A 22,591-nucleotide genomic window follows, 5' to 3' on the forward strand; every position below is an offset into this window, starting at 1 on the left:
CCTACAAAGAAAGCTCCTTGCCCAGATAGTCTTCAGACATGGATTCTATCAAACATTTAAGGAAGTAAGAAAATCTTACACAGACTCAAAAAACGGGAGAGAATGCTTCCCAATTAATTTACTGAAGCTAGCATAAATATGGTGCCAAAGCAAATAAAGACACTATGAGAAAAAAAATTCAGTGAATGTATAATAAAGATTATACTTACATTTTATATAAAAATATTAACAGATACCAAACTCTAATAATACCCCTGCTGAAATATTTTAGAAGTGTATGCTACAAAGTGTATTTTGATACAAAAAATACATTTGTACTTGTGAATGCACCAAACATAAAGATGGCTTAGGAGATGAACAGATAGACAGATATATGACAAAAATATTAAACATATTAAAAAAAGTAAAGGTAGAATTTTGGTGCTGTGTATACAAATGTTCACTGTAAAATTTTGTCAACTTTGTTGTAGTATCTGTTCAAAACATTTTATCATGATAAAATTGTGGGAATCACAAATTACCTCTCTACTCTCTTGATGAAAGAAATACAAGTGGCATTTACTTTTGGCCACCTAAGCTGATCTTCTCCAGAGACAGCATCATAGGACATTCTGAATATAAATTTTTCTTTAAAGCCTTCTTAGTTTGGAAATATATTCATATCTTAAAATCCAACTACCTATAATGGTGAGTCAATGAGACAATTAAAACTCCTATGTGTTTATACCAACCTTGCAGGCTGTATTACTGGCTAATACATTTGGTTCCAAGCAATTCTTCTGAGACTGCAATACTGCTTTAATACGTCTTTGAAGTTTTGATATTTTTGCCTAGAAGAAAAAGAGAAAAACAAATACAAAACCAGAGTACTAAATAATATATAAAGAGGGAGGAAAAACTATGTATCTGCTAACGGAGTGTTGTAAGATTTAGGCATCTACCCAAATAAATGAGAAAATCTTGGGCGCCTGGGTGGCTCAGTGAGTTAAAGCTTCTGCCTTCAGCTTGGGTCATGATCTCAGGGTCCTGGGATCGAGTCCCGCATCAGGCTCTCTGCTCAGCAGGGAGCCTGTTTCCTTCTCTCTCTCTCTCTGCCTGCCTCTCTGCCTCCTTGTGATCTCTCTGTCAAATAAATAAATAAAAATCTTTTTAAAAAATTGAGAAGTTCTTATAGAAGCAACAATTTAAATGTGTGATGCCAGTATGGCATACAAGAATGAAAGATAAAAATATCAAACTTTTAATTGAGCCATAATAAAATTAATGTTGGTGGAAACACCAATCAGTGAGTAGCCCTAGGAACACAGAACAAAAGCCCCCAGTTTGAAATACAGCATACAAGCTCTAATATAGAACATATTTCGAATTAAAAGGAACTGTCTATATATTAAGCCTATTAAACTGACACAGAATATTGACAACAGAAGAACACGGTCCAAAAGTATTGCTAAAAATATTGCTAATAGACTCTATTACCTACGGCATGGTACATGGAGCTTGCCGTCAAGGATGATGTGGGTCTGCTTTATTGTTTTCCTTTCGTAACACGTAAAATATCACCAGATTCTACTTCAAATGAAATCAGAAACTTACGAAGAGTTCATCCGCTATGGCTTCATGTTTACTCCTGCACTGTGTCTTCCCGATGCGTTCAGTCAGTTCTTTCAGCTTATTATCAAATAGTTTGTAATTTATACTACAGATCTCCTGTCGAATCAAATGTTTGACCTAGAATTTTAAAATAAAAACCAGAACACCCTACGTTTCAAATGTAAAAGCAATTTTATTTTCTACTCCTTAAAAATAGCTTTGTTCTTTTCTGGATTTACTGTAATCGACAAGATATACATTTTTCACATTTTTATGTTTATATTTATGTTACCAGAAGTCTGAATATCAAATTTAGTGAAACACACCCAGTATCTAAATATATGGATACATTAGAACATACATTTATTCTCCCAGTGCTAATTTTTATTTGCTACCGTTTCAGTTAATTCCATAATACGTATTAAAGAAAAGGTTTAAAGCCCATATTGCATTTGTATTTTTTAATGAGCATAATTGAAACCAAGTATTCCATCAAAAGGAGCTCCACTTATCTGAAAGCCAAAGCCCAGTGAAAACGGTTGGTTGGCCTATAGTAGATATGAAGCAAATTATGAAAGTCTGAGCCTTGACCCAGCCATTAACAAAGCTCTATGACCTTTGGGAAGTCACACCTCTCAGCTTCATCTTCCTTGTCCACATATGGGGAGGTAATACAACATTTTGAACATGTGATGCTCATAAGATTTTTATATGAGTATAAAAGGTTAATATTGGAAAGAGCTCCAAAAAATAGAAAATAGTGAATTAATATAAAGGAAATAAATGTGCAAGATAATCTGCTTTACTTGCATAGGTTTTTTTTAGGGGGTGACTTTTTTATTGCTAAAATGGAGGGAAGTCAGGGCTAATTAGGTAGTGACTAATGCTATTTGGTATAATGCACGCTGTTCTAACAGTGTGTAGTAGTGATTACATGAATCATTAATGCATTTTCATTATCTGGCTATGTTTTAGAGAATAGACAGGACTGTTTTCAGGAAGCATAATTAATCTCAATGCCCATTGATATGAATAGCTCTCCTGAGCCATCTATTCAGAAATATCCACTGTAATTTTTTGCTGAATTGGTATTCTCCAGTAAGCTGCTTTTGTAACATAGTAGGTAATGTCTCATAATCTTAATGTCATGATACACCCAAGGTATTTATTAGCAATATTTGTATCCTTCCCCTAAATTCCTGCTTCTCGGTGTTTGAAATTGGAACACAAAGTTTCTAACTCTTTTATACTGGTTATCATTGGGAGGATTAGGGGTTTTCAGCAATTTTGATTATTCCCCAGGTTTTTCCTTCTCATTTTCAATTGTTCTTGCTTTCCAACATTATCATCTACTTGATTTCTTCTGTAATGCTTAACATTTCTTCAGTGATTTCTCAACATTAGACATGATCACCATTTTTACTGTCAAACTTTTAAGTATTTGATTCAACTAGTAAGTGCTCAAAATAACATACTATTTTTACTGACAGGTGACACCTGTGACCCATGTGTGTTTCTTATGGAGTACTATAGGCTTGCCAGTTCAGTGGCTGGGGTCAATATGTAAAGCTCATACTCAGATGAATCTTGGAGAAACTTTGTAAATATTTTGAATGTGGAAATACTGTTTTGCTAATAAGCAGAGATCACACAGGGTTTATGAAACTTCCCTGGTAACACATGGGGTATTTGTTAAAATCACAGATTTCTAGGCCCTAGCCTGGATTCACCAAACAGAATTTCCTGGAAAAAGGCCTAGAAAGCTAATTAACAGGTACCACCAGAAATTTTTATTAGGTAAGTTTGAGAAAAGAGTAGCCTAAAACAACAGTCTTCAATTACTAGTGAGCTCAATAAACCACAATTTAAATAAGTAAGTACTCTGGGTGATTCAGATGGAGGCAGACTCTTAAAACTTGGTTATTTAAAAGGACTAAATCTCCATTCATAGGTTGTTACTTTTGGTTAGAGTGGACATGTGTTCTCATTTAGTGGCAGTGTTACTCATAAAGAAGGAAGACACAATAACCTCCACCAAATACCTCATAAATGTCTTCTGCTGATGGTACTGTGTCCAAAATTATGGTAGCTGATGGAAATCCTAGGTACAATCTGCAGTTGGCAGTGAAAGTAGCCTAAAGATTGGAGAAAGACTAGCAAGTATATATTTTTCAATCTGCCTCAACGTTCTAAGATGGTGGGTAGAGTGAGTAACGTGGACTTTACAAGAAAAACTCCTCCACTTCAGTAATTTAATTGGAATCAATGAGGCCAAGATCCTTATAAAAACCTTAAAAAAGAAGAGTCAGCGGCTCTGGGACTCTCTCAGGGAACAATAATGTCAGAATGGTAGGCCCTATTCCACTGGGATTAAAACCACAAAACAAAACAAAACCCAAATAGATGTGGTTTAGAGAGTTAACTGCATAGGAATTAAAATATCAAATGATGGGAAGCTAGCTATTTGGAGATAGGTAAAACCATAGTAATTAGCTAAAAACCAAGATGTCTCTGAGGAATGTGTGAGAAACTTTGCGGACGGGGAAGGTGGTGGTTGAGAAAACAAAATAAACCACATTCCTCAAACCTCGTTGGAGGGACCATTTTCTCTGTCAACTCAGACCAAGTGTTTTGTGAGACAGATTATAGTAACAAATGAAAAGTGTGATTTTTCCATGCCGGTGACACCAAAATACTCAAAGATTAAATGTTGTCTTTATATGTCCCTATCAGAATTTATTTCTAAATTCAACTACTAATCAATGGGACTAAGACACAGCTGGAATCCCCAACTTCTTTCTTAAGCTAAATCTACGCTCACCATAATTCTGCTACCCCTTTCCTGCCAATAACAGAATATTGACATCTTTTTAAATTAGTGTTTTCTTTGGTCTTCCTGGAAGAAGAGACAAAGTAGAAAGGGAAAAACTGCTGACTCACCTTTCATGCTGGTTCTGCATGACTCTTTCAAAAAGGTTTCCATTTAATTATTATGTGAATACATATTCATATAATATGTAACTATATAACTGTAATGGTCTGCTTTAGAAAACAGTAGTGTTTCTGTTTCTGAAGCAGAAGGATAGTTTGGCTTCAATTAAGTCCATTATATAATGTTGATAAGACATTAATCTACCACGTAATAACTTTCAGTTGAATAATTCTAGTGGTAGTAAAATAGCAAAACATGATCATTAAAACAGGTCCTCATTACAGGACCTATTAAAATTGAAGTTCATTACACTTAAACTCAAGAGTTGATCAAACATGGGAAGTTGTCTGACAGTGAAATAAAATAGGGCAAAATGAAAGGAAAATGTGCATTTGATGATGCTATAAAGTGAAGTACCAGAAATCCAACCTCTCTCTGTAAACCTGGAAGTTAGGGCAAGTAAATCCTAATGCAGCAGGACTTCTGGGTTGTCTGAGTCTATGAAGTAGAGGTCAGTTGTGATGAGATACACAAAACGGCTGTAGCAGCAGATCAGAGGACCCCAAGAGCAGAACAGAAGAGATTGAATTATTCAGCAAAGCTTCAGGTCATGCAGTGTCTGGCTTTCTGGGAGACTGCAATGTAATAGTGACTAAAAAGTCCATTCTCTTTCTACTATAGCACTCTACTTGACATGATTCTCTAGGCTACTCTGTATCTGTGTTGCTAATGTAAACAATTATCTTTCTTTAATACCTCTATCGGTTGGTTCAGTTTTCATGTATCACCTTTGCACCAAGTGAAAATCTTCTGTACTAAATCATCGTGGAGGTCTATGAACTTTAATCATTTTATACTAATCAAGTTTCTGAAGCAAATATATAAGCACCAATGTTTTACCTGTTCCAGCAATGCTGTTTGCTTTTCCAGAGCTACACAAATATTTTCATTAATTTGCTCTGAAGTTTTCACGCGCTTAACACTTTCTTTGTTTTCTGAAAACATCCTCTTCTTTTGATTATGGCCTTGGGGAAATGAAAAGATCAGAAAGTAAAAATATTCCTTCTAAGGAAGGAATCGGGAATTCTCTAATCCAGGGACTCTCTAAGGAAATAGAAAAACTAAAATGTGGCCAAGGCAGCATTTTTAAGAAATGTAATTGTCTAAAAAACTGTGATAAACCTAACCTTAACAAAAATTATTATCTTAGGTTCATAGGTAGGATTCTGGTATCAGATACACCTCCCTTTCAACTTTATTTAATACCTGTTTAATTCTGACAAAAACTGAGTAACTTATAGCACTTAGACCTCTAGTTACTTAAGTGTTCTCACGCTATTTTTATACAGTTACTTAGGCAGTCTGACATATTTTTAATAGGTGATGCTGTTATTTTTAAGCAATTTTAAATCTACCTTATTAAATAGTCACTGTGTAGCCTAGATAAGAACACAAATAAAATTTATCCCATGAAATGTTTTTTCTTATATATCATTAACTTACAAAAAATATTCTACTTTGAAATTTATTTTTGCTATTTTAATGATTTTATAACTCTAGAATTTCATTGGTTAACTATTTGATGTTTCTGTCCCTCCAAGCCTACATGTATGTATGTTTACGTATATAAATATACATATTATCTATCAGCTTACACTTGGCATATGATACAGGTCAATTCTATGGAAAGAAATGAGTTTACTAATAATTAAAAAAACACTCTTTCAGCTCGCCTCCTTATTAATATACTAAATAAAACTTCAAAATAAGAAGACATGTAGATGAAATAAATCAAACAATTGCCGTAAGTCATGTTTTGATTTTCTGTACTCTCAAGGGAAAACGACTGATTCTTTCTTTGGCAGAATTTACTTCCCTTCAGATATGGAGGATACCATTTCCCCCTCCTCACCCTAAATGGTTTGGAAACAAGATACTCCAAAATGATTATTGTCATCATTTACTTTTTTCCTGGCTTTATATACTCTATGGTTTCTATATCTGAGGCTAAAAAAAACCCACAAAACCCAAAAGGAAAGTTTACTATGACTATTTTAGTTTCCCCAAAAGATGCTTAAGTATACACTTACTGTTATTACTATCAGTGTCAAGTGCTGACAGCCGTGTTGAGTCTATACTTTCACAATTTGAAATGTTGGAAGGACAGGTTCTACGGGATTCTTCACTTTTCAAAATGTCGGTAGCACAGTTACTGGAAAGGACTGAATTCACCAACTTGGGTATTTTATCAACAGACACAAAACGGGTATCTGAACTTAAAATGTCACGTTGTCTTCTATCACACGACTCAGAATTGGAATTTGTTTCTAAATAGGAAACTATCTTGTCAATTCTCTTATCATCCAAAGTATTGTTTACTGTAGTTTTGGGCATTTGAACCATACCACTCAATACGTTGGATGGACAGCAAATGGATTTCAGATTACAGTCTTCTTTGTGTTGTTCAAAACAGGATTTTGTTACATCCGTCTGACATTCAGTATCATTTTCAGAAGTATTTTGTGAATCTTTTGCCTTTTGGGTAAAGAGTTTCTTGGAAGATTCTACTGTTTTACTTGGCTTTTGGTAAGGGCACACGACTTTTTCTTCAGTGTATTCCAATCTTGTTCCTGAATCAACAATTTCTAGTGGTTTCCTTACTTTTTGAGAAGATGCTTTACTTTTCTCTGAGCATACTGAATTTTTGTTAGAGTCCAATAAAGAAGCATCATTTTCAGAATGTCCACGTTTGCTGTTTATGACACCAGTACTTGAATTCTGATTACCACTTGACAAATTATTCCCGTTTGCTGTTTTCAGTGCTTCGGCATTCTTTGACTTACTCAGCATCTCTGCTTGCTTCCGGCAACTTGCAGGCATTGTTTTTTTGGCTTTTAGTATCTTCCGCTTACTTCTATCTGGACTTGCCATCTTTTATACCCTAGAATTTAAAATGCCACATTTAAATGCACTTCTCTAACAGACAAAAGCTTATTTATTTGTAATATTAATGTTCAGATTATTTCTAGAGATTTAGATAATTATTTTTCTTGAAAATTACATCCATTTTCATGGGTCACTGAAAATGTACAAGTAATTTTATTTTTTTTCTATAAATCTATTCTATATAAATTCAAACTTTATATCACCAGTAAGCCTCTACTTGATACTAAGCCTGTTAATTTTATCTGGCCACGTTTTTTATCACCTCACTGCCATAACCATTAAAGTCTGGTTTCAATTATCCAAGCAGGCCATACCTTACATAACCTAAAGATTTAACTGCATTTCTTCATAAAAACAAAACTCAAGGTTTTGTGAAGAGTTTTGCATTTTCTACACCTAGTGGCACCTTCATAAAGCTTTCCTAATGTTCAAATTTCCAAAATAAATGGTACTGCAGGCGTAATTCCCAATAGTTAGGAGTATAAAATGAGAGCTTAAAGATACACAACAAGAAAGCTAATTTAGCTTTTAATTATTTTTCATAATTTAATAAAAATCTACATGGCAGAGAAAAATATTTTACTGTTTATCTCTATATCAAGTCTGAACTAAGCTGTAGCTAGGTAGGTAAATGGTTTAAAGGAAATAAAGTTACAAGGCAATCAAAGGCATAATAAAAACAACAAAAAAAGAAAAAAATACATAGGTACAGGCATGATAGGTCAGTTATCTAACAAACTATAGAGAAGTTACTAAACTGAAAAGACAGAATCTAGGACCTTTGAAGGCACAAATAACCCAGTCAAAGGCTACCTGAATAATTTTTTCATTTATCACTATATCTTACTTGAAGCTTTCCTTTACTATATCCTTTTAATTTACCATGTCATTTGATCAGGAACAGTTCTAAGATTTGTGAGACCTGAAATTGAGGTGAATATTTATTTAGAACAAGAAAAAAAAAATCACAACAAATTCAAATTTTAGAAACCTGTCTGTCATGTCTAGGAGTGCCTGGGTGACTCAACTAGTAAACACCGACACTCTATCTCAAGGTCATGAGGTTCAAGCCCTGTGTTGGGCACCATGCTGGGCTTGTAGCCTAACTCCAAAAAACAAAAACAGACCTGTCATGTATTAAAAAAGAAAATCACAAAATCCAAAAAAATAGCATACCTTCATTAATTAAGGGCCTGACTCAATATAAGGTTTTCCCCTCTAGGACTACATATTTGATTGCCTCTTCATGAACACAATTTTTGCAGTATTTCCCATAGAGAGAATGAACAAACTAAGTTTTTCTTCTGGCATGGTTGATTAATTTTTTTCTTTTTAAGTATGCTCCATGACCAGCAGTGTGGAGCCCAATGAAGGGCTTGAACTCATGACCCTGAGATCAAGACCCAAGCCCAGATCAAGAGTTTTGAGTTTATACTTCTATTACGTTTTACATTAGTTTCATTATAAATGTGATGTGTAAACAATCAAGTTTTATTCTGCTTACTTTTGAGCAAACTATAGAGTTTTCTAACATGTCTTCACACATATCCCCAGACTCATTCATAAAATTGTGTATAGCAGTAATTCATACAGTGTTAATGGCATCATAATGATCCATTGGGCCAATATAAAAAAAGTTACTTATCTCGTTCTCTATAAAGTATATTTGAGTCACTTCAGTTTTCTTTTTCTTACTAACATTTCAAATTGTGAAAGTATAGACTCAACATAGCTGTCAGCACTTGACGCTGATAGTAATAACAGTAAGTGTTACTAACATTACTGCTATGACTACTGTTTCAAGGAGCATGTCTACAAACATTTTTTGAGTGGATTTGTTGGGTAGCAATAAGATACACAAATGTTCAAATTCTCAAGATAGTTAAATTATTTTCCAAAGCAGGTGTTATCAGTTTACATGCCTATGGGCAATGTTTGAGTTACCACTATCCACATGCTCTCAAGGCTTTGGTGTTGCCAGAATGAATTTTTACAAATGTACTTGGATATAGATACATCTCTCACAGTCTTAATTTGCATTTCCCTAACTAGTAGCATCTTCCTATGTTTATTGGCTATACATATTTCCTTATCTGCTAAATTCCTGGTTTTATCTTGCTTATTTTGTTTTTGATTGGGTTATCTTTTCTAATTTACTTTTTAAGAGAACTTATTAAGAATAATAATCCTCTGTCAATCATTTGTTGTATGAGTTACAAGTATCTTCTCTCATTTGTGGCTTGTCTTTGGATCTTCCTAATTTTAATATAGAGAGATTTCTTTTTTTTCTTTAATGGCTCAAGTTTAATCTCTCTTGAGAAATCCTTCCCCACCCCTAGGTAATATGTGAAATAGTGAGGCCAACTGATGGTACAGAAGCCTTCTGATCTAAGTTATCTCAGGACACAGACCTGCACCACAGTTGTGCAATTATAAAAAATACATAAAAGCAGACATGAGTGAATCTCTGATAGGAGTACTTGCTCAGAGATAATTATTTTAAGTTTATAAACATGAGAAAATTGGTCATAACAGCGTACAACTTGTTAGTTGGTAAAACTCAGGGCACTATGGAGAGGTCTTTCACTTGGAAAACCTCTGCATTGGTATGCTTAGGGAAAAATAAGTAAAACTTCCAGTAAAAGGGAAGTTAAATACTGGTAACTGCCTAAAAGGCAAATGACAGTTGACATACTGTAGAGAGGTTTAGTGAAATTTATTATTGGGAGAATAAAAAGAAAAAGTCTAACTGGGGATCCCTGCTATCATCAGAACTTCTGACTCTCTCCAACCAGCTTGAATCCTTTGCTGTCAAATAAGCAACATTTCACACAGATCTTTAGAATCATGGTACTGTCCAGCAGCACAAGGTAGGAAAGAGAAGTCCTCTATATTTTCTCAAGTTTTAAAGATCTGTCTTTCATAATTTAAGTCCTTAATCCATCTAGAATTGATTTCAAAATATACTGAGAGGAAGGGATCTAATTTCATTTTGCCCTCAGGTGTATAATTAATTGTTAGACCGTATCCTGTTAATTTTGAATTTTAAAAATGTTATCTTTCATTTATCTGATGATGTAAATCTTGCTGACCATACTGTTGTCCATCCCATCAATTTTAGAGGTCTCTTGTAAGTTACTGAAAATATTTTAGCCTAATGAATCTTTTAATAGAATTTAATCCATTTACGTTTAATATTGCCACTAAAGCTTTAACTTATACTTGGTGTTATGCCTTATAATTTTCATAGCTTTTTGCTATTATATTTACTTTCTATTGGTTGTTATCTCCACATTTTACCCAAACATGAAAATGTCCTTTTTATACGGTCTACATATGCTTCACAATTCCATGAATTCTAGTATATTTAGAAGTTTTCTAAAAGCATTTCAGCCAGGGCACCTGGGTGGCTCAGTTGGTTAAGTGACTGCCTTCGGCTCAGGTCATGATCCTGGAGTCCTGGGATCAAGTCCCACATCAGGCTCCCTGTTCAGCAGGGAGTCTGCTTCTCCCGCTGACCTCTCTCCTCTCATGCTCTCTCTCTCTCTCTCTCTCAAATAAATAAATAAAATCTTAAAAAAAAAAAAAGCATTTCAGCCAATGTTTCAGTAACTACGGAAGAGTAAACCAAGATTATTTAAATATATATTATCTTAAAGTGTTCAAGGGATACCTGGCTAGTTCAGTCAGAAAAGCACGTGACTCAGTCTCTGGGTTGTGAGTTGGATCACCACATCGGGTATAGAAATTACTTAAGTAAACAAAAAGGATTTGAACTTTACATCTCAGATTTTACCTTTTATGTTAGATATACTTCCAAGAATAATTTTGGATATTTAAATCTACTTCAGAGCCAAAACAGGCTATTATTAATGAATCTGCTATAAACATTCACTTTTAAGTTTCTGTGTGATCATTTCTCTTGGTTATATGCCTATATGGAACTGCTGAATCATACTGTAACTCCATATTTAGCCTTCTGAGGAACAACTGTTTTCAAAAACATCTGGACCAATTTACATTCACAACAGGAGTGTATGAGGGATTTTGTTTTAATCTCTTCATCAACACTCATTATTATGTCTTTCCAATAGAGTCATCTTGGTAAGAATGATGTGGTATGTCACTGTCATTTTGATAAGCATTTCCTTGATGGTTAATGATGCTGCTTATTGGCCACTTGTCTTATTTATTCAGATCATTTGCCCACTTTAAAATTGAATTATTTGCCTTTTTATTATTGACTTGTAAGAATTATATATATATTCTAAATTTCAGTCCCTTTTCACTTATGATTTGCAAACCTTTTCTCACATTCTGTGGGTCTTTTCTACTTCTTGGTCATATGCTTTGAAAAATGACAGTTTTTAATTTTTTAGAAGATTTACTTATTTATCTTAGGGAGGGTACAGAGGAAGAGACAGTCTTAAGGAGCTCTGAGCTGAGTGTGGAGACCAACAAATGGCTTTGTCTCATGACACTGAGATTACAACCTAAGGCGAAACCAAGGATCAGAGGCTTAACTGACTGTGCCACCCAGGTGCCCTAGTTCTGTATTTGTAGCTTGAGCTTTTGGAGTCACATCTAAGAAACCACTGCTTAATCCAAGGTCATGAAGATTACTCCTGTCTCAAAGTTTATAGCTTTGATCCATTTTAATTATAAATAGTGTGAAGATCATCCATTTATTGTTTTATATGTGGACAGTTGTTCCAGCACCATATGAAAAGGCTACTCTGTCCCCCTGTGAATTGTTGTGGCACTATTGTCAAGACCAATTAATTTAAATCTTAAGGTTTACTTCAGGATTCTCAGTTTTATCCCACGGATATGTAGGTTTCAATTACTGTAGCTTTCTGTTTAGTTTTAAATTTAGGGTATCAGTCCTCAACTTTGTTTTTGAGGATTGTTTGGGCTATTCTGAGTTCCTTAAATATGTATGTGAATTTCAGGATCAGATTAACAATTTCTGCAAAGAATCCTACTCGACTTTGATAGGGATTTGTTGAACCTAGATAGATCAGTTTAGGGTGTATGGCTACCTCAGTTTTATCAAGTACTCTGATCCAAGAACACGGAAGTCTTTCCATTTACCTCGATATGTAGTTCTTTCAAAGGTGTATTGTAGTATTTAGAGTTTTGCACTTCTTTTTGATACTGTTGTAAATGAAACTATTTTTCTCGATTTCATTTTTGGATTTTTCATGTCAAATACATGGAAATACAATAGAAAACTGTATATTCATCTTGCATGCAACATTGTTGACCTTATTTTTATCTCTAGCTTTTTTTTGGGGGGGGTGTTCCTTAGGATTATCTACAAATAAGAGCCTGTTACATGTCAGTAGTTTTATTTCTTCTTTCCCAGTCTTGATGCCATATATTTAATTTTTCTTGCCTATTCTGACCAGAAACTCCAGTATAATAACAGAGGTGGCAAAAGTTGACATCCTTGTCCTGTTCTAACTTAGGGGAAAAATCTTTAGTCTTTAACCATTCTGTATGGCGTTAGCTGTGGATTTTTCACAGATAACCTTTCAGGATAAGGAATTTCCCAACTATCTCTACTTTGTTTAATGTTTTTATTGTAAAGGAGCATTGTATTTTGTTAGAAAATATTTTACCATCTATTAACAAAATCATATGGCTCTGTTTTCTATTCTATTGATATGGCAGATTACATTAATATATTTTTGGATGTGAAATCAGCCTTGCATTCCTGGGATAAAGTCATGATCACAGGGTCATGATCGAGTCCCAGGTTGGGCCAGCAGAGAGTCTGCTTGGGACTCTCTCCCTCTTCCTCTCACTTGGCTCCTCCCCCCTTTCTCTCTAAATAAATAAATTAATAAAATCTTTTTTAAAAAAGCAGAGCTAGTTTGACAAAACAGATTAGAAAACAACAACCATGATCCCACTATATGCTGTCTAAGAGACTCAGCTGAGATCTAAAGACACAAGTAGATTGAAAATAGATAAAAATAGATATTCCAGGCAAACAGCAACTGAAAGAGAAGTGGGGTAGCTATAATAATATCAGACAAAATAGATTTATAGTCAAGAACTTTTACACGTGACAAAGGAGGACATTATACATTGATAAAATGGTCAATCCATCCAGAAGATAGAACAGCCATATACATATTCCTGGGATAAATATCACATAGTCATGGTATATAATCCTTTCCCTTGGTTGCTGGATTGAATTTTTTAGTATTTTGCTGGGGATTGTTACATCTATATTCGTAAGAGATACTGTTCTGCAGTTTTCTTGTGAGGTCTTTGATTTTGTTTTCAGAAGAATACTGGCCTCCTGGCCTCACAGAATGATTAGGGAAGTGTTTCTTCCTCTCTGTTTCTTAAAAAAAAAATTGCAAAGAGGGGAGCCTGGGTGGCTCAGTTGGTTAAGGCCTCTGCCTTCAGCTCAGGTCATGATCCCAGTGTCCTGGGATCGAGCCCCGCATCGGGCTCTCTGCTCCGAGGGGAGCCTGCTTTCTCCTCTCTCTCTGCCTGCCTCTCTGCCTGCTTGTGATCTCTGTCTGTCAAATAAATAAATAAAACCTTTAAAAAAAATTGCAAAGAATTGGTATTTTGGGGGCACCTCGGTGGCTCAGTGGGTTAAGCGTCTGCCTTCAGCTCAGGTCATGATCTCAGGGTCCTGGGATTGAGCCCCACATCAGGCTGTCTGCTCAGTGGGGAGCCTACTCCCCCACCCCTCTGCCCACCTCTCTGCCTACTTGTGATCTCTGTCAAATAAATAAATAAAATATTAAAAAAAAAAGAATTGGTATTTTTTATGTTTTGTATAATTCAACAATATAGCCATCTGATACTGGCCTTTTCTGTGTTCTAATTCAGTTCCTATACTTGTTATAGGCTTGTTCGGATTTTCTATTTCTTCTTGGGCAGTTTTGTTGATTTGAGTCTCTTTAGAAATTTGTCTATTTCAACCATTTATTTGATTGGTATGAAGTGAATTGTTCTACAGAATTCTCATCAATTTATTTTTTTAAACTTCTGGAAGGATCGTAGTAATGCTCCCTCTGTCATTCCTGATTTCAGTTATTTGAGTCTCTTTCATATTCAGTCTAGGTAAAGGTTTGTCAGTCTTTTTGAAAAACAACTTTTTGGTTCCTTGATTTTGTTTTTTTTTTTTTTCTTTCTTAATTTTATTACTTTCTGCTGTAATCTTTATTATTTCCTTCATTCTTCTGACTTAGGTTTAGTTTGCTCTTCTTTTTGTATTAAGACTAAAGGTCAGGTTATTGACTTGAGATCTTATTTATTTTTTATCCTTTTTAAAGTAGGAGCCCCATGCTGGGCTTGAATTCAAAACCCTGAGATCAATACCAGAGCTGAGACTGAGTTGGACACTCAACCACCCAGGTACCCTGAGACTTTCTTTTTTAAAATAGGTGTCCATCACTGTAAGTTTCCTGTTTAAGAAAAAAAAAAATTGAGCGCAAGAGAGAGCGTGAGCACACACAAGTAGGGGAGAGGGAGAAAGAGCATCTCAAGCAGACTCCCTGCTGAATGTGGAGCCGCTGCTGGGCCCCAATCTCACGATCCTGAGATTAAGACCTGAGCTGAAACCAAGAATTGGACATTCAACCGACTGAACTACCCTGGCTCCCTGACTACAAATTTCATTCAAACAATTGCTTTAATTTCACTTCAAAGTCTTGGAATGTTATGTCATTAAGTATTTTCTAATTTCTCTTGAGAAATTTTTCCAAAAGCTCCACGTATACTTGAGCAGAACATGTCTTTCAACACTGTTGGGTGTGGTGGTGTTATACGAAAATGCCAACAAGTTCAGTTTCTTTGACCCATAGGTTATTAGGAGTTCTTTAATTTAGGTACAGTTGTGAATTTCTCAAATTTCTTCTTGGCACTGAATCTTAATTTCATTCCACTGTAATCAGAGAATGTACTTCATTGATTTCAATCCTTTTAAATTTGCTGAGGTTTGTTTTATGGCTTAGTATGTCTATATCGGAGAATGTTCTACGTACATGAGAAGAGTGTGTTTTCTGCTGTTATTTTGACTGCATGATGTCTCCTAGGTCTACTTGGTTCACAGTGTTACTCAAGTCTTTAATGATCTCCTGCCTAGTTTTCTATCCATTATGAAAGCATTGTATTGAAGTCACCAACCATTATTACTAAATTGTTTATTTTTCCTTTCAATTCTTGTATTTGCTTTATGTATTTTGGTGCTGTTATTGGGTATATATAACGTATACATACACACACATATATGGACATATATGTAATTGTTACAACTTCCTAGGGGACTAGTCCTATATACATACATATATATATATACAAATATATATACGTATATATATATACACGTATATACGTATATATATATACACACACACACACACATATGTATATTTATTTATTTATTTGACAGAGAGACTGAGATCACAAGTAGGCAGAGAGGCAGGCAGAGAGAGAGAGGGAAGCAGGCTCCCTGCTAAGTAGAGAGCCCGATGCAGAGCTCCATCCCAGAACTCTGAGACCATGACCTGAGCTGAAAGCAGAGGCTTAGCCCTCTGAGCCACCCAGACGCCCCAAGGGACTAGTCCTTTTATTATAAAACATCCCTTTTTACATTTAGTAAAATTTTTATTCTAAAGTCTATTTTGTTTGACATCAGTATAACCACTCTTTCTTATGGTTGCTCTTTGTACTACAGATCTTTTTCTATCCTCTCACTTTCAATATATTTGTATTTTTCAAACTAAGGTGTATCTCCTGTAGACAGCACATACTTGGATGCTGTTTTTCCTCCAGTCTGAAAATCTCTATGTGACTAGATCGTTTAATCCATTCACATTCGACATTATTGATAGTTCAATTTATGTCTACATTTTACTTTATATGCCTTGTATATTTTGATCCTCTATTCCTTCCTTTAATGCCTAGGTATCAGCTTCAAATGCTTTATAAGTGGCATTTTAAAATTTCATACTTATGGGGTACCTGGGTGGCTCAGTTTGTTTAGCATCTGCCTTGGGCTCAGGTCATGATTCTGGGGTCCTGGGATCAAATCAAGCACTGGACTGAGATTCCCACACAGCGCAGAGTCTTCCTCTTCCTCTCTCTTTTACCCTCCCTACTTATACTCTTCTTACAAATTCATTCTCTCAAATGAATAAAACATTTTTAAAATTTCACGTCTGCCTATTACAGAGAAATATAAGCACTGTTTTAACTGATCACATCTCCAATTAAGTCATCAGATTCACTTGTTTGAATTTTCTATGAAGGCGATGTCATGATTTTTCTTGCTAATCCTTATTTTTTTTCTTTTCTTGTCTTCCTACATTTAGAACCTCCAGTATATGAGTAGGTATGCTGTTAGTGCACATGCTTCTCTCATTACCAAACTTGGGTAAGGTGTGGTATTTCATTATATCACCACTAAGTATAATTTTTGTAATAACTTTTAGAGATACACTTTATTAATAATTATCCTTTCATTCCCAGTTAAGATTTTACCATGATTGTGTTTTCAAGTTAATCGAATGTCTTTTCATATGTATTTAGAAGAGCACATAATCTCATTTTTTTCTATTAATTTGCATCATGTTGATATTTTAAAATATTAATGTAGCTTATTCCTAGATACTCTCCCATGTTCTGGATTCGATTTTGAATTCAATTCAATTGAATTTTGTTTGGAATTTTGTATCAGTATTATGAGAGAAGAGCCTATAATTTTCCTTTATCATGTTTTGACACCAAGGTTATGTATGGTGGCTCCATAAAACTGGAAATTCTTTCAGTTTGTTTGCAAATGGTATTACTTCTTCCTTAAAGGTTAGAAATAATTGACCATAATACCATCTGGATTTGGAGTTAACTTACCGATGATAAAGCTTTTCAGTAATAATTGAATTTTTAAAAATAGACACAGGACCATTCATATTTTCTACATCTCTTTGTTACCTTTAGTTGTTTTTCTCTTTCAACAGAATTTCAAATTTATGAAGTTCTTCATTGTATTCTCTAATTATATTTGTAACACTTGCAAGATCTGTAGTACTTTGCTTTTTAGAAAATGTATGGGGGTGGTGGCAGCCCAGGCCAGGCTCAGCTTCCAGCTGTCTTAGCACCTGCACCAGCTTCTTAGCGCATCTGGGCAGATGTCAGAATGGTAAGTGAAGTATATTGGCACCCACTGGCCCTGGAAGTTGGTTTTGCAGCAAGCCTGGCACCAGTGGTTCAGGAGGCTAAAGTCACTCTGGCCCATGGCTGCCTGGCACAGGGACTCTGTCCGCTGTTGTTGCTCCCACCGCTCCTTCTTTGCCCTTGTAGCCAGCCAGGCTTCTCTGAGCCTTGTGTAGTGATCTTTTTAATCTCGATATTAGTGATTTCTTCATCATTCTTACTGGAAATTTATCCACTGAATCAGTGTTTTTGAAGCACTGACTTCTGGCTTTTCTGACTTTCTGTTGTACTTAGTGTTCATCATTTCCTTTTGGCATTTTAATTCCATTTTCTTCAGGCTTGATTTGTTGTTCCTTTTCCAGCTTGAGATGAAAACGCAGATCTTTAACTTTCAGTTCCTTTCCCCTTCTCACTTTGCATTTAAAGCTGTAAAATTTTCCTCTACTTCTGCTTTAGTTGAATTCTATACCTTTTGATAAACCCTACCTCAATTTTAATATTTGGCTCAAACTATTTTCCCATTTCCATTACAATTCCTTCTGTCACTTGTGAATTATTTAAAACATTAATATCCAGGCAATTGCAGATTCCCATTTATATTTTTTGTTGGAAGTTAGCTTAATTGCACTGTAGTCAGAGAATATCCTCCCAAGTGATTTCAATCTTTTATTTGTTGAGGCTAGCTTCATGGCCAATTTTTCCAAAAGCTCCACGTATACTTGAGCAGAACATGTCTTTCAACACTGTTGGGTGTGGTGGTGTTATACGAAAATGCCAACAAGTTCAGATTGTTTTTAGCTGTGCTGTTCACAATCTTCCAGCTATTCAAAACACTGATTGTGGGTTTGTCTATTTCTTTTGATTTAATCATTGTGCTTTTTTCTTTATATAGTTTGAAGCTTTGAGTAGATACTGATTTGAGTTTCCCTATTCCTAGTGATGGACTGGTTTTCTTCATTATGAAATCTCTCATAATGCTTCTTGTTGAGACAGTTATCTTAATACATGTAAGCACTAAATAAATGGCAATTCTCGTTATATTTTTTAAAAATCCAATGAACCAGATCTTTACTTTACCTTTTCTAAAAGTGAAACTGAAGAACAAACCAACCTGAACTACGTTATATAACTTGTTCTAGGAAACACAGTTTGGAGCCAGCATTTAAACTCAGGATCTAAAGACACAAAGAAATCTTGTACCACAAGTACAAATCAGGTAAGCAATTATGAAGAGACAGGGTTATCTTCAAGGGTACATAAATGATCAACAAAATGACAAAACTTGATCATGTGCCAGGTGATAATCTCATAATGAGCACGAACTAATCCTTACTCCTCTAAGTGGTCCATGGGCCAGCTGCCATCAGCACCTTCTAAGTGCTAGTACAATTTTGCTTTTAAACATTTTTATCAATGGAATACCATAAAATGAAACATTATAAAGTGCTCCTAATTAAATGAAGTAGATGCTTGTCAGCATTCCTTAATGTCCAGTGGCAGACAATTTTAACTAATTTAGCAACTTGTTTTTTTTTTAATAGCTCAGCATTTTGAAGTAATATGCTCACACTAGTTATTTGTTACAAATTCTAACCATTATCAAATTTCTATACTTAAAGATGAGATTTAGCTCTCTATACGTTTTTATCAGATTTGTAGCTAAATCAGTATTTAACTTGTTACAGGCAAGTATTTTCTACATAATCAGACTAGCATGATTGGATTATCTTTCCTGTATTTTCTTTTTCCTGAAGCTATTGAATTTTATCTCATTTCCTATAAACCTTTCACTGTTTTCAAATTTATCAGAACTGTCATCTATCGATGTTTTTCCCTTTTTCCTCATTCCTTCAAGGTCATGTTTAAAGATCACCTCTTTAAAAAAGCTTTCCCTCAAGAGAACAACTTTATCTGAATACCCTATTACAAACATATATTTTTAGTGATGAGCTTTAAGGGCAGAGATGTGTGTTTACTTTTATATCTTCAGGAAGAGGACTTTCATATAGCTATATAAGATGCCGCTTAAACGTATACCCAACTTACAAAAATTAACTTCTGGAAAGCCAGCCAGGGTCATTCTTTCCTTAAAGTATCAAAACAGGCCTCAGCAGCTTTTGCCATAGTTATCTCTAAGCTATTTCTTATCAGCAGCACTATACACAGTGTCACAGAGGTACATTAATGGTACCGTATTTAGTAGATACATTTAGTGCATCTACATAATTGTTAAATTTAGTAAGATCTGTTCATAAGAACATCCCTTACATCCCAAGAAATTTAATCAGAAGTTCAAAAATGCCAACTACATCCGAGTATCTGCCCTACTCAGAGAGACAGTTATTTCTCTCCAAATACAGCCTGACTACAATTTTTCTGGCTTACTGAGATTGGTAAAGCTGAAGAATGATAAGAAATTAAGTACCTGAGTCTGTAGTAATGCATTTTAAAGGTATCTATCAAGGTTTAAGACTCTTAGAACAGGGGTGCCTGAGTGGCTCAGTCAGTTAAAGAGTCTTAACTCTGGCTCAGGTCATGATCTCCCTGTCACAGGATCAAGCATTAGGTGGGGAGTCTGCTTGTCACTCCGCGCCCCCAACCTGCTCATGTGCTCTTTCTCTCAAATGAAATCTTAAAAAAAAAAAAAAAAAAAAAAAAAAAAAGACTCAGAGAGCAGAACATTTAAATGGTGCAATAATATGAGACAAAATAAGAAAGTTTTATATTTAATGTAATCTCACTCAATTCAATGAGAACACTCTTGCACATTTAAAGTTATAAAGTTTATTTTTATTGGTAACAACTACCCTGTATATTACTTAAAATTTGATTACATGAAATGAAATACATCTGTAAACACCCACTAAAAGAGAATTACAGGATATGCACAAAGATGGGAGGGTCACACAGTATTTTCATACCGGAATTCAAGATACAAGGATCAAGGAAATACAGTGAACTGAGAGCTGAGGTGAGGTACGAGAGCCAAACAGAGCAGAAAATTCAAGATGTACGTAGACACACTAGTTCTTAAGAGACGTAAATCATTTCCGATAGGGCACTGTTCTTGCATTTCTGTTGAGGCAGAAGTCAGTCTTAGGATGTAGTCTGTACAAATCTGCAGGTAAGACTGAGAATTAAGTAGATTAGTTTGATTAGGGTGAGACTCGGCATCTCTAAACGCCGGACTGAAGGATAAACTACGAAGGCATACTTGACAAAAGCTGAACTCGACGTAATTATTCCTTGATTGGGAGGCTTCATTTTTGCATTTTTCAGTAGCTCTCCTGTGACACAAGTTACCTTTGTCTTGACTGTTCTTCACCACGTTTTGCAAATCCCCACGTCTCGGATCGGTTCCTGGCTACCAGTAAACACAGGATAAAATCCTCATGGTAAGTGTATGGAATCCCAGGCTGGCGTAAACGAAGTCCGTTTACAGTGGACAAGACGCAAATTCGTCCAACGTTTTCCTTTACCGGGCCACCGAGCACCCTCCTTCTTCTAGATCTTGACCACGTGACGTCTTTAAGGCAGGGAAAGCTAGCTCGTCCTGGAGCCCACGGCAGATGCCGGCTCACCACGTCCGCAGCTTGGTCTTCAGGCCCCGTAGCAGGCAAAGCTGGAAGAGGTCAATTTTCCAAGTACAGTCGGACCGGAGTCGGAGAGACAAAAGCAAACTAAACGCATCCTCTACCGCACACATCCTCCAACTTTGCCCAAATGGGAGGGAAAGCCGGTCAGAAGGAGAAGACGGTCTCCTAAGTAGATTCGCACCTATATTCAAACTTGGGCCCGAGAGGGAAAGCCACCTCCGGGACGACTCGGCGACAGCATCCCCAGCGCCCCTAAGTGCCAAGAGGTGTCCGGCCCACGTCTGCGCGCCGGGCCCCCCCAGGACCTGGGTCGCTGGATCTCTGGGGATCCCCTCTGTCCCCGGGCCCCCCGCGCCACGACAGCCTTCCCGACCCCCGGATCTTCAGCCGGCCGCTCAGCGCCGCGCGGGGTCCCACTTAACCCCGGAGCCGCTAAAAGTAGGCCGGCCGGGCCCCGATCCCGTACTTACTCGGAAGGACAAAACCCTGTGGCGGCCGTCGCCGTGTCCCTTCGCAGCCGCGACCCCCACGCGGGGCGCACGCCGCCGCCGCCGCTCCCCGCACCGCCCCCCTTGGGAAGCGCCGCGGACGCGTGCTCTCGCCCGTCGCGGGCGTCTTCCCGGCCGCAGCCCCGGAGCCACTCTGCGGGCGCCTCTCGGTCGGCCCCGCCGCCGCGACCGCTTTGCTTGCGCGGCGTCCCGGGGCTTCGGCCCTCAGGCGCGCGGCGCCGCGCAACCGCCGACTCGACCAACCGCCGCTCGCGCGGGGCTCTCGCCCGGCCCCAACGTACCTCCGGCGGCACCGCGCCGGCCGCTTCTCTCAACAGAAGCTCAACGAACAGCAACCGCCGCGCACATTAACGCTCCCGCGAGGACCTGTGGAGGTGAGTCTGCCCGCGCCCGCCCCCGCCGGCCTCTCGGCCAATGGCAGCGTGAACGTGAGGCGGCCCAGCCAATCAGGGGCGCCCTGGTGGAGTTGGCCGGGCGGGGGCGGGGAAAAGCGACCGGTAAGTGGCAGTCGGCTGCGGGGTGCGGAGATCTCGCTGGCGGTTACGCTGTCTCTTTGTCCGGCTGTCGCCCGCGTTCGCCCGGTGGTGGCGCCGCGAGCCGGGGCCGTTGCTCTGAGGGACTCGCGCGACGCGGTGGAAAGTTTTCCGAAAGTCGTGACCAGGGAAACTTTGTTTGCAAAAACCGACTTGAATTTTCAGAATATTGCCTTTAAAATCTCAGTTACCTGGGTTACGGAGTTTGGGGGCGACTCCTTAAATTTTGCGACCCAGGCGAGTGGGCGTAGCCCAGTTGTGTTTTCTTGAGTTTTCCTAAATTCTCCTGGGATCCTGTCA

General features: G+C 37.1%; 1 protein-coding gene across 6 annotated transcripts in view; it reads right to left on the reverse strand.

Moving 5' to 3' along the window:
- ATF7IP2 (activating transcription factor 7 interacting protein 2) overlaps nt 1–22,124 on the reverse strand; it is a 51,673-nt gene extending 29,549 nt beyond the window's left edge. The window contains exons 1-5 of one of the 6 annotated variants that reach the window (XM_032836337.1): nt 22,040–22,124; nt 6,613–7,463; nt 5,423–5,547; nt 1,594–1,728; nt 732–830 (exon numbers count right to left, since the gene is read on the reverse strand). In XM_032836337.1, the coding sequence (XP_032692228.1) occupies nt 732–830; nt 1,594–1,728; nt 5,423–5,547; nt 6,613–7,453 (1,200 nt within the window). In that variant the 5' untranslated portion in view covers nt 7,454–7,463; nt 22,040–22,124. The other 5 variants (XM_032836335.1, XM_032836340.1, XM_032836339.1 and 2 more) reach the window with 5 other exon arrangements.
- Nucleotides 22,125–22,591: the final 467 nt, after the last annotated feature.

This window comes from Lontra canadensis, unplaced genomic scaffold, assembly GCF_010015895.1.
Source record: "Lontra canadensis isolate GAN:19392208 unplaced genomic scaffold, GSC_riverotter_1.0 scaffold91, whole genome shotgun sequence".
Taxonomy (NCBI): Eukaryota; Metazoa; Chordata; class Mammalia; order Carnivora; family Mustelidae; genus Lontra; species Lontra canadensis.